Source organism: Lynx rufus, unplaced genomic scaffold (assembly GCF_022079265.1).
Source record: "Lynx rufus isolate CCGP_SWC_20201006 ecotype Redwood Valley unplaced genomic scaffold, mLynRuf1.p SCAF_21, whole genome shotgun sequence".
Lineage (NCBI taxonomy): Eukaryota > Metazoa > Chordata > Mammalia > Carnivora > Felidae > Lynx > Lynx rufus.
Genome location: NW_025814836.1, coordinates 23,194,099 through 23,209,136, shown reverse-complemented (window position 1 = coordinate 23,209,136; position 15,038 = coordinate 23,194,099). Strand labels below are relative to the sequence as shown.

Sequence of the window (15,038 nt, the reverse complement as noted above, 5' to 3'; positions counted from 1 at the left end):
TCCCTGACACCCGCTCTGACGCAGGACCGGGGCGGGGCGGCCGACGTCAGATTCCGGAGCCTGATCCCACCCCGCCCCAGAGACTGCGCTTGCGCGCGCCTTGGACTGTGGCTCCGCGATGACTGTGAGTGGTCCAGGCACCCCCGAGCCCCGGCCGGCCGCCCCCGGGGTGCGTACCCGTCCCGCCCGCGCCATGGCTACTTCCCACCTGTTCTGACCGTTCCCGACCCTCCTTCTCCCCAAGTCTTGGCCCTCCATGGGATTTGCCCCTGACCCCCAGTCTCCTCTCTCCCCGCTCCCCGGCCCTGGCTGGAGCCCACCCCCAGTGTTTCCACCCATTCCCTCCACAGGCCAGCTCAGTGGAGCAGCTGCGGAAGGAGGGCAACGAGTTGTTCAAATGCGGGGACTACGAGGGCGCCCTGACGGCCTACACTCAGGCCCTGGGTCTGGGTGCGACGCCTCAGGACCAGGCGATCCTGCACCGAAACCGGGCCGCCTGCCACCTGAAGCTGGTGAGGGAGCCCACTGCCCTTCCTCTGCCCTGCCACGGCCCGGTTTCCCCGTCTCGCTGCTGCTTGGGCCCCGGTTGGGCATTCACCTTCCCAGGCCACCTACACTGGTCTGATGTCTCTTGGGCCTCCGGGTGGTGGTGAATCGAGTGGCTCTAGGGAACTACCCTGCTGCCCCGCTAGTGCTGGGAAAGGGAGATGACCAGCCTCTCAAGCCTCTGAACCTCTTCTTGCAGGAAGATTACGACAAAGCCGAAACCGAAGCATCCAAAGGTAGGGGACTGTGGGCGGTGGTGTGGAGCTGTGGGGCTTCTCCTGGGGGGCAGGGATTCTGGGACCACTGCATGTTCACATTCTCCTTTTCCTTTGGCCCCTGAAACACCTCTGCTTTCTTTCTTTCCCACTTCCTTGGGCATTTCCTTTTCTGCAGCTACCCTCACCTTTTCTGAGGCTGGATTACTGAGTCCCACATCTGTCCCCCCACCTTCCTCTGGCCCTCGAGATCTTTCCCCTACCGCTCTTGCCTGGAGATTGGTGGCCTCATGGGTGCTGACGGAGCTCCCGTTTGTACTCAGCCATTGAAAAGGACGGAGGGGATGTCAAAGCACTTTACCGGCGCAGCCAAGCCCTAGAGAAGTTGGGCCGTCTTGACCAGGCTGTCCTTGACCTGCAGAGATGTGTGAGCCTGGAGCCCAAGAACAAAGTTTTCCAGGAGGCCCTGAGAAACATCGGGGGCCAGATTCAGGAGAAGGTATGTCAATGACATGGGGTGGAGGAGAGAGAGGTGGTAGAGGGACATTGGCCAATGGATCTGGGCAAAGGGTGTAAACAGAGAGGAGATACTGATGGCAAATGAGCTTATGGAATGAGGCTCAGTCTTGCTAGTATTTAGGGAAAAGCAAACAGAAATAACAGCGACGTGCCGTTTTTTTGGTTGTCTCTTTGGCAAGCTTTTTCTTCCTAATGTTTATATATTTTTGAGAGAGAGAGCGCGCAAGCGAGCGGAGGAGGGGCAGAGAGAGAGCGAGACCCAGAATCTGAAGCAGGCTCTAGGCTCTGAGCTGTCAGCACAGAGCCCGAGGCAGGGCTCGAAGTCATGAACCGCGAGATCATGACCTGAGCTGGAGTCAGACGCTTAACCAACTGAACCACCCAGGTGCTCATTTGGCAAACTTTTTAAGCTTTTACACTCTGCTAGAATTAGGGAGGCAGACACTTAAGTGGTGGGCTTGCTCACCCACTGTTGGAGTTGGTATAAATTGGTACATCTCCTTAGCATATGTCTTAAAATTTTAAATGAGCATATCTGTGATCCAGTATGTTTACTTCTTGTTACCTTCCCTAGAGAAGCCTTGCGCATGTACACAAGCAGGCGTGTGTGTGTTTATTTCAGACTTGTTTGTAGTAATGAAAAATCAAATTGGAGCTTTGTCTTACCGCCGGCAATAGGGGAATGGCTAAATAAACTGGGTGCTGCCCTTACTATAGACTCCTATGCCGTCTTCACCAAGAATAAGTAGATCGGGGGCGCCTGGGTGGCGCAGTCGGTTACGCGTCCGACTTCAGCCAGGTCACGATCTCACGGTCCGTGAGTTCGAGCCCCGCGTCGGGCTCTGGGCTGATGGCTCAGAGCCTGGAGCCTGTTTCCGATTCTGTGTCTCCCTCTCTCTCTGCCCCTCCCCCGTTCATGCTCTGTCTCTCTCTGTCCCAAAAATAAAAAAATAAAAAAAATAAAAAAACGTTGAAAAGAATAAGTAGATCCACGTGTATAGAGGTGGAAAGAGGCTACTTGTTAAATGAGAAAGCAAAGTGGGCTGTAACACACACTGTATGATATCGTTTATGTTAAAACACTACCCCACATACACCCTCAAAATGATACCATGTTTTTTCTGTGCGTCCGTTTGGGTGTGTAAGTATGAAGAAAAATCTTTTTAAAAATAGACGTCAGAATGATAACAGCATGACTCCTTGGTAAAGGAGTAGATTGATGTTTTGTTTGAGAGAGTGCGCTCATGCGAGTGGGGGAGGGGCAGAGGGAGTCGGAGTGAGAATCTTAAGCAGGCTCTGTCCACGCTGAGTGTGGAGCCCAAGGTGGGGCTCGATCTCACAGCTGTGAGATCATGATCTGGGTCGAAATCAAGAGTCGGACCCTTAAGCGACTGAGCCAGTCAGTACCCCCCCTCCCTCCCGATGGGGTTTTTTTTTTAAATTTTTTTTTTTTTCAACGTTTATTTATTTTTGGGACAGAGAGAGACAGAGCATGAACGGGAGAGGGGCAGAGAGAGAGGGAGACACAGAATCGGAAACAGGCTCCAGGCTCTGAGCCATCAGCCCAGAGCCTGACGTGGGGCTCGAACTCACAGACCGCGAGATCGTGACCTGGCTGAAGTCGGACGCTTAACCGACTGCGCCACCCAGGCGCCCCCCGATGGGGTTTTTTAAAGGAGATTTTGCTTCATCTGTTACCTTTATGATCTAGGAACAGACACTGTTTGTATAGTACATATGTTTAAAAGTTACCTTAGGAGAAAAAATTCCTGAAGACCATCTTGAACAATGTCCAAGCTTGAATTAATCAGATAACGTGATGTTACAACGCTGGCACAGTGAAAGCAGGAAATACCATGGCAGTCACCTTACTGAAAGCTTGAGACCTGGGAAGGCACATCGTTATGTCTCCATGCCAGCTCTGTGTGGTCAGCAGGAGCTGCCTAGGGCCCTGTGTTGAGAAGGATTAGGAAGCAGATGGCCCGGGGCTAGCAGAATGTGCCATGACAGATTTCTCCGTCTGCCCTGAATGCAAAGGGGGAAGCCGGGAGTGGTGCACGGGCTAGGTATGTGCCCCTGTCCGTAACCCTGGGTGGGGGGAGGGCCTAGGATGGTCTTAATCAGATTATTTTATTATTTCATTTATTATTTTTGAGACAGTGAGCAGGGAAGGAGCAGAAAGAGAGAGGGAGACAGAGGATCTGAAGCGGGCTCTGCACTGACAGCAGAGAGCCCGATGCGGGGCTCGAACTCACGAACCTTGAGATCATGACCTGGGCTGAAGCCCGATGCTTAACTGCCTGAGCCATTCAGGTGCCCCGATTTCTGACAAGTTTTTTAAATAATCTGATTGAGGGGCACCTGGGTGGCTCAGTCGATTAAACGTCGGGCTTCAGCCCAGGTCATGATCTCACGGTTGGTGAGTTTGAACCCCGCATCGGGCTCTCTGCTGTCAGCGCAGAGCCCGCTTCAGTTCCTCTGTCTCCCTCTCTCTCTGCCCCTCACCTGCACCCTCTTTCTCTCAAAAATAAATAAACATGAAAAAAAAAAAAAAAGAAAGAAGATGTCAGAGGAGAGTTCTGGAGCCACAGGGAGCATTAGCAACTACCTCCTGATCTCCTGGCTCCCTTGCAGCAGGCGTCAATGCCGAGTTCTGTGTCGTGGGCAGAGTACCCATGCTGCCACAGCATAGAGGGTAGCAGTGGGAATGGGTTGCCTCATGGCCAACAGGATGCCCGCCCTTCTGAGTGGCACTGCCTTCAGCATTGGCGCCACCTGTCCTGCCCAAGCGGGAAGCCGCTCAGAGAGGAAAACAGCCTCGGGAAGTTTGGGTGAAGCTGCCAGGCGAGTCTCTTCCTGCCCAAGGTAGCTTGGTGCCCGCCCTAAACCCGAATGTCCTAGCTGTGCCTCCCGGAGACCGGAGCCAGGCCGTGGGAGGAGCCGAAGAGAACAAATAGGGAATGTGACGTCTCTGGCTAAAAGAGTGATTTCTTCCATGCCTTGTTGGTTTGTCGTAGGTGCGCTACATGTCCTCGACGGACGCCAAAGTGGAACAGATGTTTCAGATACTCTTGGACCCCCAAGAGAAAGGCACCGAGAAAAAGCAGAAGGTATATCCATGTCTGGACTGAGTGAGTGGGGGCTGAACTCCCACTGGAGCTGCCCCTCCCTGTGTGCTGATGTTGGCCCAGAAGCTGCTGCTGGCCTCCTCAGATCAGGCAGCCGAGCTCCCAGAGCCTGAGCGAGAGCTTACAGGGCCTGGGGCCTGAGTGTGAGCCACGGAGAGGGAACCTGTGTTCACTGAGCGCCTTGTTGCCAGGGGCTAGGGCCGTGGAGGTGACTGAGGCGGGCTCTGCCAGGGACTCGGGATTCCGTCTACTCTAACCGTCAATCCCGAGAGCAAGCTCTTCCTTCTACTTACAGAGGAGGAAACTGCAGTTCAGAGAGGTTCGGTTTATGGCCAAGGTCACTCAGGTGCTGAGTGGAAGCAGTGAGGTCCAGAGCTCAGGGTCTCTGCTTGCCCTGGCCTGTGCTGCATGTAGTGTCCGCTTTGTGGCGCACTTCCTTTGACACAGGCTTCCCAGAACCTGGTGGTGCTGTCCCGGGAGGATGCCGGGGCTGAGAAGATCTTCCGGAGCAATGGGGTTCAGCTCTTACAACGGCTGCTGGACACGGGTGAGGCGGACCTCATGCTGGCGGCTCTGCGCACGCTGGTCGGCATTTGCTCCGAGCACCAGTCTCGGGTAGGTGGGGCGGAGGGGCGGGGTTGCTACCTCAGTCAATCTGTCTGTCCCTCCCTCCACCCACCCACCCACCCCTCATCGTATTCCCAGAAGAACTGAAGGCAGAGTTCAAGGAGACCTGTAACAAGAGAGGAAAAATTAAAATAGCTCGAAAAAGCCCAATGTGATTTGGGATGAGCTGGGGCCTGAAAAGAGCAAAAGCAGCCCACCGGTACCCCAAGCCCTTGCTTTTGGTGGGCATAAAGTGTGCGGCGGGCTCAGAGATGCCTGGCCCCAGACTCACGCACCGTCCACACAGTGAGAGAAGCTTGGTACCAGGAGAAGGGTCCCTGTCCTTCCCTAACCATCAAACTGGCATTTCCCCTGCGGGGCATCCTCCAGCGAATGATGTGGTCGGTGATGTTACCCACAGCATCTGGACCATCGAGACAGTGACCACATATGCGGGGCCTGACCCTGAACGGATTCTCAGCATAGACGGGGCACATCCAGTACAGACAGTTCCACAAGAACAGTCCTACCCCGATGAAGTCTGCGCCCTCGCTCTTGCCTGAGCAGGCTGGACCCAGGGGACAGGGACTCGAGCCTTGGTTCCTTCCAGAGGCACCCGTGATTCCTAGATCAGGGATGGAGCTGTGGGACATTCTGTGAAAGATGTTTGGGCCAAGCTCAGGTTGTATTTCTGGGTCTCCCAAGACTAAGAGTGGTGAAACGATGCGAATTGCATCTACCTCCTTCTGCCTTCCTGCCTGTGCCAGTGTGAATATCCAGCTTAGAAATGGGGTAGAGAGACCTTGCAGTCTGTTCCATGCATGTCCACATGCCCAGACTGTAGACAGAGCCTCACACTTGGCATTGAAAAGGAACTAGGTGTCCCTGGAGCTGAGTCCCGGAGCTTGTCCAGACTTATGTGACTCCTTGCTAGGGAAACACGAACCAAAGCAGCTGTTCTTGGGGCCACAGTGTTCCTTGTCTCCTCTCACTGGAGCCGAGGAGAGGAGAGGTAGTGGTGGATGCCTCTGGAATGCTTTCTTTAGGAAGCCTTTCCAGCAGAATAATCCTGGCATTACCCCTGGTCACACCCTCAGGCCCACTTTGATTCCACTTGGAGCTGGTCCTTCCACCCAGATGTTTTCTCCCCCTCTGGCCACACTCACAACTCACACTTAGGGGTCTCTGTAGCTGCCCTTCACCAACTGGAGGCTCTGTCCCTCTCTGTCCCACACAGACAGTGGCAACCCTGAGCGTGCTGGGAACTCGGCGGGTAGTCTCCATCCTGGGCGTGGAAAACCAGGCCGTGTCCCTGGCTGCCTGCCACCTGCTGCAGGTTATATTTGATGCCCTCAAGGAAGGCGTCAAGAAAGGCTTCAGAGGCAAAGAGGGCGCCATCATTGTGGGTGAGTACAATCAGGTCCGCCGTCCTTTGGGTGTTGCGATCGTGGGGGGGAAGGGGCTCAGCCAAACAAGCCAGCTCTTTGCAGCTGCAGGTTGTTGAGGAATGTGGCTTGGGGACAGTATTTGACTCTAGGTTCTAAGCCAGGGTACCTGCAGGGAAGGCTGGAGCCCAGGCCAGAGCCCAGGATGCAGGTCTCCCTTTTCTGTGTCTCCCTGGCCTACAGGGGAAGTTCAGGGGCCAGACAGGGCTGGGCCACTGTGGAGCCCACTAATGTCTTTTCATTGCCAGATCCTGCCCGGGAGCTGAAGATCCTTATTAGTAACCTCTTGGAACTACTGACTGAGGTGGGGGTCTCTGGTCAAGGTCGGGACAATGCTCTGACCCTCCTGATTAAAACAGTGCCCCGGAAGTCTCTTAAGGACCCCAACAACAGCCTCACCCTCTGGGTCATTGACCAAGGTTGGTGATCAGTTTTAAAGAAGGACAAGGTTACTGAGCGTATGTGTTACATCTTGCTTGGGTGACTGGGCCGAGTTATCCCCAGTGGGGACTGTTCCCTGCCATATGTCTGCACTGAAGTGTACCCTGTGGCTGCATCGTATCCTTAGAGAACTCAGAGTTAGACCCTTCAGCCGTGAGCATGTGCACATGCTTGTACATCGAGCAGGCGTTGCACGCAGGTTAAGGGGGAGGCTGGACCAGCTGTCTGTATTTGAAGTTTTTTCAGTGAGTGTAAATTACTTCTATACTCAGAGAAGAAATGCTTAGAAGTTTACTATATAAATTCATACTTCTCATACTTCTCAGGGCGCCTGGCTGTCTCAGTCGGTGGAACACACCAACTCTTGATCTTGGGGTCATGAGTTCGAGCCTTGCATTGGGCAGAGAGAGTACTTTAAAAGAGTATTACATACGTACATACATACACGCATATATTCATTAACTAATTCGTACTTCTCTTTTCCCTTAAAACGTAAGTGAGGAAGGTTTGGCAAAGTCCCTGCATGAATACATTTATCGGGGGCTCATCCTTCAGTGTCCCAGTCATGGTGTGAGCCATGGGTGTTATTTTCCCCTTCAGTTTTACAGACCAGGAGCCTCAGAGTCCCCAGAACATTTGGCCCCATGGGTAGGGCCACCATGCAGTCCTCACTTCTTTAGTTTTATTTATTTTTTAATGTTTCTTTTTGAGAGAGGGAAAGGAGAGACAGAGCATGAGTGGGGGAGGACAGAGAGAAAGGGAGACACAGAATCCAAAGCAGGCTCCAGGTTCTGAGCTGTCGGCACAGAGCCTGACGTGGGACTCGAACTCACGAACCTGAGAGATCATGACCTGAGCTGAAGTCAGATGTGTAACTGACTGAGCCACCCAGGTGCCCCCATGCGGTCCTCACTTCTGAGTTCCTTCCCCGACCCCAGAGCCGCCTCCATAGGCAGTGGTGGTTAGCTGGCCATGCTCTCTGAGCCTGCTTTGCGTGTGGCTGTCCACGCCCTATGCCCTTGTCCCTGAGAGGTCCCTCTTCTCCGTGCCTCTCCCAGGGAGCGTCCTCCCTTTGCCGCTAGGGGTTGGAACTAGCATTCTGCTGCCTAAATAGTGTGTCTTTTCAGGCCTGAAAAAGATTCTGGAGGTGGGGGGCTCTGTGCAGGACCCTCCTGGGGAACTCATGGTGACGGCGAACAGCCGCATGAGCGCCTCCGTCCTCCTCAGCAAGCTTTTCGATGACCTGAAGTGTGATGCTGAGAGGGAGAATTTCCACCGACTCTGCGAAAACTACATCAAGTAAGGGAACTGGCCCCTTGTCTCATTGCCGGGGGCTCCGACAGGAGTCCTGACCCCTCAGGGAAGGGTGGCAGGGAAAGGTTTTCAGCAGGGAGAGCAGCCTGGGGGAGGCCTAGCCGGGGACGGGGACACTTCTTTCCCCAAAGTGGCCTCCCCGGGGACGTTCTATGATCCGTTCTACGATGCAGCGATGTCCTCGAGCGCTCCCTGTGCTTCCTGAGCACTTGCTGTGTATCCGTTCCCACACGGTGGTGAAGCGTGATAGTCCTCCTACCCTTACGGAGGCGACGGGTGGGGCTGAAGACACGTCGTAAGCTAAGCAGAACAATTTCAGGTCTTGATGAGTACAGGAAAGGCAGTGGACGGTGGTGTGAGCGAGAGTAACCTATGTCAGGCATATAATCAGGGGAGGCCTGAAAGCCCAGAGAGAGAAAATGGGCAGCTGGCCTCCCGGGGAACGTTCTAGGCTTCCCATTGGTGGCTTTTCTTGCTGTTCCCGCCTAAGTAGTGCAGATGCCTGGCTGGTGGACGGGAAGGGGGGGGGGGGGGGAAGGAGGGTCCCGTTATGTCAGCTTTGGTGTGACAGCTGTCACCCTGTGCCCCTCAGGAGCTGGTTTGAGGGCCAAGGGCTGGCCGGGAAGCTGCGGGCCATCCAGACGGTGTCCTGCCTCCTGCAGGGCCCATGCGAAGCCGGCAACCGGGCCCTGGAGCTGAGTGGCGTCATGGAGAGCGTGATCGCTCTGTGTGCCTCTGAGCAGGAGGAAGAGCAGCTGGTAGCCGTGGAGGCCCTCATCCACGCGGCCGGCAAGGCCAAGCGGGCCTCGTTCATCACTGCCAACGGCGTCGCGCTGCTGAAGGACCTGTATAAGCGCAGCGAGAAGGACAGCATCCGGATCCGGGCGCTGGTGGTGAGACGTGCCGGCCTGGGCTGGGCACACGGGTGGGTGGGCAGGCGGGGGTATTGGGTGGCCCGTATCTCAGGGTGCGGCTCCGGCACATGCTGGTGAAAATATGGGATGTGCGCGGCCTCGTCGAGGCCGGAGGCATGAGCCCTGGCTCCTTCTACCACGCGGCTCATGGGCTCATGGTCCAGTCGGGGAGATGAGCCTCGTCCTGAGAGGACTCATGCCGCCCCCTGGAGGTGGTAGGAGAAGCTCCAAGAGGAGACGGTGGAGGAGGAAGAGGACCGCGGGGCCAGGCTAGTCAAAGGGGCCATGCGGAAAGGCGGGGCCCGCAGGCGGCCCCAGGTGCTGGTGGCTTGAGCACTGGATGGCCTCCATGCAGCTTGGGAAAGCCAGTCCTCCTCCTTGGGGAGGTCTGAAAACCCAGAGAGAGAAAATGAGATTAGTCTCGGACTTCTCCATCCCGGGAGGATGTTGCCTTGGCCGAGGCACCCGTCTTCTCGCCACACGTGTCATAGCTCCACCTGCAAAGAGCTCTTTGTCTGACACGGAAATGAACAGAGCAAGTCCAGGGGTAGATCTGGAGGGGCCGGGATCCAGGCCTGCGCAGGGGACGATACGCCAGTCTCTCCAGATGCGTGTCACGTGGCCACCCCCGTAGCTGATTTGCTGCCGGTGCTGCAGGTGGTAGCCTGGGGTGGATGTGCGTGGCCTCCAGAGGGCCGGGCAGAATGTCAGGGAGAGAGCCGGGCTCAGAGGAGCCCAGCTCTGCCTCCATCCCCGGAGACCGACAGCTGGTTCTCGCCGCCTCCTCCAGGGGCTGTGCAAGCTCGGCTCGGCTGGAGGGACGGACTTCAGCATGAAGCAGTTTGCCGAAGGCTCTACTCTCAAACTCGCCAAGCAGTGTCGAAAGTGAGTTATTTGGTGTTGCCGTGGCTCCCCACCTTCGAGAGAAAGGTCTGGGTGGAGGGTGGCACCTCCTCATGACCCTGCTCTCCTCCAGGCAGACCCTCCCGGATCCTGCCACGTGAACTGCTTCGTGCGTGGGGGGGTGCACAAGCCTGTGGCTTTGCCCGCTCGGTCTTGGCGGCCCCTTCCCCCAGCCCTTCTGATGGTCATCCGCCGCCCCACATGTCCCTAGGTGGCTGTGCAATGACCACATCGATGCAGGCACCCGGCGCTGGGCAGTGGAGGGCCTGGCCTACCTCACCTTCGATGCCGATGTGAAGGAAGAGTTCGTGGAAGATGAGGCCGCCCTGAAGGCTCTGTTCCAGCTCAGCAGGGTAGCTCGTGGCTTCCTGTAGTCCTCTGGGAACAGCGTCTAGGATTAGAACTTACCGAGCTCTTTTGGCAGGCCTCGGCCATAGGCTCTTGTGGCCTCGGATGGGTGGGGAGGGCTGGCAGCCCGCGTGGGTGCTCCGTGGCGTAGACCTGCTGGGCTGCACCTGCGGCGTCAGACAGGATGGATGGTCTCTTTGGAGGAGTTCGGGGGGTCGGGTGTGTGAGCTCCCAAAGTCTGGGGCCAGCTTGGGCCTGGGAGGTTCCCACGTTCATCCCGGTGCCCGAGCGGTCCCGCTGGGGGTAGAGTCGGTGGCCTGGGCAGCATTTGTCCCATGCTCCTTTGCCCCGGGATGGCCGGCTGACCGCCCCTCTGCTGCCGGCAGTCCGAGGAGAGGTCGGTGCTCTTTGCGGTGGCCTCGGCACTGGTGAACTGCACCAACAGCTACGACTATGAGGAGCCGGACCCCAAGATGGTGGAGCTGGCCAAGTACGCCAAGCAGCATGTTCCGGAGCAGCACCCCAAGGTGAGCGAGCCTGAGAGGCTTTGGGGGCCTCTGTGCCTTTGGGACCAGTTGACCTGGGGCATCCACAGCAGCTTAAACTTCCGTGTGAGCAAGTTTCTTTCCCTTTGTACTCCTGTTCATCAGTTTGTGCTGTATGGAGGGTCCCCCTTTTCCTGTCCAGCCAGCCAAGGCTCTTCTGCTAATAAGCTGCCTCCCCACCCAGGACAAAGCAGGTTTCGTGCGGGCTCGGGTGAAGAAGCTGCTGGCGGCGGGCGTGGTGTCGGCCATGACGTGCATGGTGAAGACCGAGAGCCCCGTGCTGACCAATTCCTGCCGAGAGCTGCTCTCCAGGTGAGGCCGCCTCGGCGCAGCCAGAAGCCTCGAGACGGTCCGTGTAACTGCAGAGGAGCAGGTCCCCGGGGCTGCGGGCCTCTGGGAGTGAGGGGCCACCGTGTAGCTTCCTGCCTTCGCTGAGCCCAGACGGTGCGGTGTGAGCCAGAGCCCCGGCCCCTGCCCACCTTCACCCTCTCCCCGCAGGGTCTTCCTGGCTTTGGTGGACGATGTAGAAGACCGCGGCACTGTGGTTGCTCAGGGAGGGGGCAAGGTAAGCTTGCACGCTCCTTCCTGGTGGTCTGTAAAACGTGAGTCAGCGGCCGCCACACTGGAGACGAGGCCGGGAGGCATTACGAATGACCGGCAGGAACATCCTCCTGCCGAGTGAGTGATGCCGACGAGGGCAGGTTTGTGCCGATTCAGGTCCCAAGTTCTCCTCCTCTCCCTCGTGTCACTGACCTGCATGGTCTGGGGCCCAGCACAAGCCGTGGCTGGCCCTTAATAGGTGTTTCCCGAAGTGTTTGGGCAGCTTAAGGGGATGCCTGGGAGACATGAAGAGATCTGAGCAATGTGGTCAAGCCCGGGGGAGGAGAGAGGCGAGCACCCGGTCAGGGCTCAGGGCCTGGTGGTTTGGGCCTGACCTGCTAGGACACATCTCGGACACTCATGGGCTTGTCCCCACAGGCTCTGCTCCCACTGGCCCTGGAAGGCACTGATGTGGGGCAGACAAAGGCTGCCCAGGCTCTTGCCAAGCTCACCATCACCTCCAACCCAGAGATGACTTTTCCTGGAGAGCGGGTATGTGTCCTGCTGCCCCAGCCCTGGCCTCTCCTCCACCTCTCACTGGGCCCTGGTGGCCTCTGACCTGGGCTGTGGCTCCTCCTTGGGACTGACAGGACGTGGCAGCTTTGCTGAGCCCTGGTGTGGGGAGGGTGGCCTTCTCTCTGAGGGCGGGCTCTGCCCCTGAGGGCGGTGGGGGCGGGGTGAGTGGCCCTGACAGGTGGATGTATCACAGATCTACGAGGTGGTCCGGCCCCTCGTCTCCCTGTTGCACCTCAACTGCTCAGGCTTGCAGAACTTCGAGGCACTCATGGCTCTGACCAACCTGGCGGGGATCAGTGAGAGGCTCCGGTAAGGTCCCTCGGGACAGGGGGCCTGGGCAGGGAGGGCATTTACCCCAGGACTGCACTTGACAGCGTGAAGAGCACTCTTGGGTCATTGCTTTATTTGAGCCTCTCGGTGACCTCTGTGTATTATGTAGCTGGGGAGACAGGCCAGTTTTGACTAGGCCAGCGTTCCACGAGTGGGCAAGGCATTGGGCAGCGACAGTGCGAGCTCTAGAGTCAGACCGCCCAGGTTTATTAAATCCTGACTTCACTGGTTACCGGTGTGCAACCTCAACCTCAAACGAGTGCTGCTCTGTGCCTCCGTTTTCCTTCTGGGAAATGGGATGGTTATAGTACCCATAGGTACTACAGGGGTAGTAGCAAGGAGAGGTAAATGAGAAAACGCAGGCAAAAGCACTTAGTACACAGAACGTGGCTCCCAGCAACGTGCCCAGTCAACATGTGTCAGCTGTTGCTACTAATTGTGATATTGGCCCTATTATCCACGACTCAGCCTTGGTCTCTTCTTGTGCAAAACAGTTATAATCATACCTGCACCTACACCATAGGGCCGTGGTGAGGACTAAGAAAGATAGTCCAAGTTCGGGGTCAGGGTAGGTGCTTAAATGTTAGCTGTTAGCATCACCATCACCAGCCCCCTGGTCTCCTAACTCCTACTGTAGAGCATTTTCCACGGTCCCATGCTGTCCCCCAGGCCTGCTTAAGAAGCTGGAAAGCAGTGCCATTCATACCTGGTGCAGGAGGGTCTTTGGATATACCCCCTGGGAAATCCTTGGCCTGGGGCTCGATTGTGTGGGGACACTGGGGTGGGGGAGGTGGATGCGGAGGCTCACCTTTCCACCCTCGGCCCTACAGGCAGAAGATCCTGAAGGAGAAGGCCGTGCCCATGATTGAGGGCTATATGTTCGAGGAGCACGAGATGATCCGCCGGGCAGCCACGGAGTGCATGTGTAATTTGGCTATGAGCAAGGAGGTGAGGGCTGGTCTGCAGAAGTACCTGTGTCCCGCCAGGCTTTGCCCCAGCCGACTCCGTCCCCTCCCCTCTTCTGGCTGCAGGTGCAGGACCTGTTTGAAGCCAAGGGCAACGACCGGCTGAAGCTGCTGGTGCTGTATAGCGGGGAGGACGACGAGCTGCTGCGGCGGGCAGCTGCTGGGGGCCTGGCCATGCTCACCTCCATGCGGCCCTCCCTCTGCAGCCGCATCCCCCAAGTGGTCAGTGCCTCGGTGTGGGAGGGAAGGTGGGCCAGGAACTCCTTGCATGCTGGCGGTTGGTGGGGTGTGGGGGGGATCCCAGGGCACGCAGATGTGCTTCTGCCAGGGTTGAGCCTGTCGCTCGGTGGTGGCACTGCCCTGTTTCCCGCAGACCACGCACTGGCTGGAGATCCTGCAGGCCTTGCTTCTAAGCTCCAACCAGGAGCTACAGCACCGGGGTGCCGTGGTGGCACTGAACATGGTGGAGGCCTCGAAAGACATAGCCAGCAGCCTGATGGAGAGCGAAGTGCTGGAGATCCTGTCGGTGCTGGCTAAGGGCAAGGAAAGCCCTGTCACAAGGGCTGCCGCAGCTTGCCTGGCAAAAGCGGTGGAATACGGGCTTATCAAACCCAACCAGGATGGAGAATGAGGGGCTGCCTCATGCACACGTCACCTGTTGCAGCAGAGGAGGGGGGACATACGCAGCTTGGGCTGGTGGGGGCTGGGATGCGGCACACTGGCTTGTCTGTAGCTGCCCTTTGACGTCCTCTGCTAAGTCAGGGACCACCTTCAGTCACAGCCCTGCTCTGCCAGCACTGCCTCCAACCTCACGCAGCAGAGCCCTTTTCCTGTACTACTGTAGAGAGCTGGGAATGGGGAAGGTGCATCCTAACCCAGCCTGTGGGTTCCCGGCATTGGGAAAGGGCGCATCAAGCAGCCTCACCAGCTGGGAGCAACTCCCGAGCCTGCTAGCGGGACTGCCTCGACCCTCTAAGTATAGGACGTGAAATGTGTGCCCTGTCCCGAGGCAGGGAGGGCTGGCTGTGAGCCAGGCCTGGTTGAGTCTACAGCGGAGCTACACAGCACAGCCCCCTGGACGGAGGGAATCCAATGGCTTCTCCACCCTGGAGCCTGCTGAGTTGCTTTTTAATTCTGCTCGAGGGTCAAGGGGTAAACCTAGGAAGCTAATAAAAATCTGTTCCGTCGCTTGGGAATAAATGGGTTTGGACTCCTAGATGCTGCCCCTTCAATATTTTTGTCTTTGTATTGAGACTTCCCAGTGGCCTCCACTCGGGCCTTGCTCTGGATTTGGGGCGGGTGTGTCCTCGGGGCATGCTCTTCCCTCCTGGAAAAAAACCCTGAGCTGAAACAGGTGAGGGCAAGAGCTCCCTGACCTGCCGGGGCGGGCAGTCCGCGAGAAGCCTGCTTCCGTTCTGGGAGCCCAGACTGAGGCTCATTGGTTCACACAGATGAGTGACAGGTCCCGAGCCAATGGAAGGTTAAGCTCGCCGAGGCTCCCGCCTAGTACGGCTGCTTCCTGTCGGGCATCGGTCCGGCGCGTGTGGGTGAGCTGCCGCGGTCCCGGAGTGAGGGGAATGACAGGGAGCACGTGTCTCCGCAGTGGCTCCTCGCCAGCCCTTCGACTTGGATTCTGACCCGAGTTCCGCGGCCCCGCGCGTGGCTGCGTAGGGCGGGGCCGTCCGACCCGACCTCTGCCTCGG

General features: G+C 57.3%; 1 protein-coding gene across 2 annotated transcripts; it reads left to right on the top strand.

Moving 5' to 3' along the window:
- The first annotated feature begins 83 nt into the window (after positions 1 to 83).
- On the top strand, positions 84 to 14,551 carry UNC45A (unc-45 myosin chaperone A). Of its 2 annotated transcripts, none has more exons than XM_047086730.1 (20): positions 84 to 124; positions 351 to 512; positions 746 to 782; positions 1,085 to 1,260; positions 4,298 to 4,390; positions 4,856 to 5,023; positions 6,252 to 6,420; positions 6,708 to 6,878; positions 8,028 to 8,199; positions 8,807 to 9,107; positions 9,919 to 10,013; positions 10,243 to 10,384; positions 10,766 to 10,906; positions 11,109 to 11,236; positions 11,423 to 11,489; positions 11,903 to 12,016; positions 12,234 to 12,349; positions 13,201 to 13,318; positions 13,402 to 13,557; positions 13,709 to 14,551. In XM_047086730.1, the coding sequence occupies exons 1-20, from the start codon at positions 119 to 121 to the stop codon at positions 13,964 to 13,966; spliced, it is 2,790 nt and encodes a 929-aa protein (XP_046942686.1). In that variant the 5' UTR covers positions 84 to 118; the 3' UTR covers positions 13,967 to 14,551. The 2 variants fall into 2 exon arrangements, with proteins under 2 accessions (XP_046942686.1, XP_046942684.1); XM_047086728.1 differs by having other exon boundaries at positions 105 to 169.
- The last annotated feature ends 487 nt before the right edge of the window (positions 14,552 to 15,038 follow it).

Bases quoted from the DNA above. Each gene is read 5' to 3' on its own strand.
- UNC45A (XM_047086728.1), top strand. From the start codon at position 119: ATGACTGTGAGTGGTCCAGGCACCCCCGAGCCCCGGCCGGCCGCCCCC. The intron at 513-745 runs GTGAGGGAGCCC...CTCTTCTTGCAG, and splicing joins CCGCCTGCCACCTGAAGCTG to GAAGATTACGACAAAGCCGA. The intron at 1,261-4,297 runs GTATGTCAATGA...GGTTTGTCGTAG, and splicing joins GGGGCCAGATTCAGGAGAAG to GTGCGCTACATGTCCTCGAC.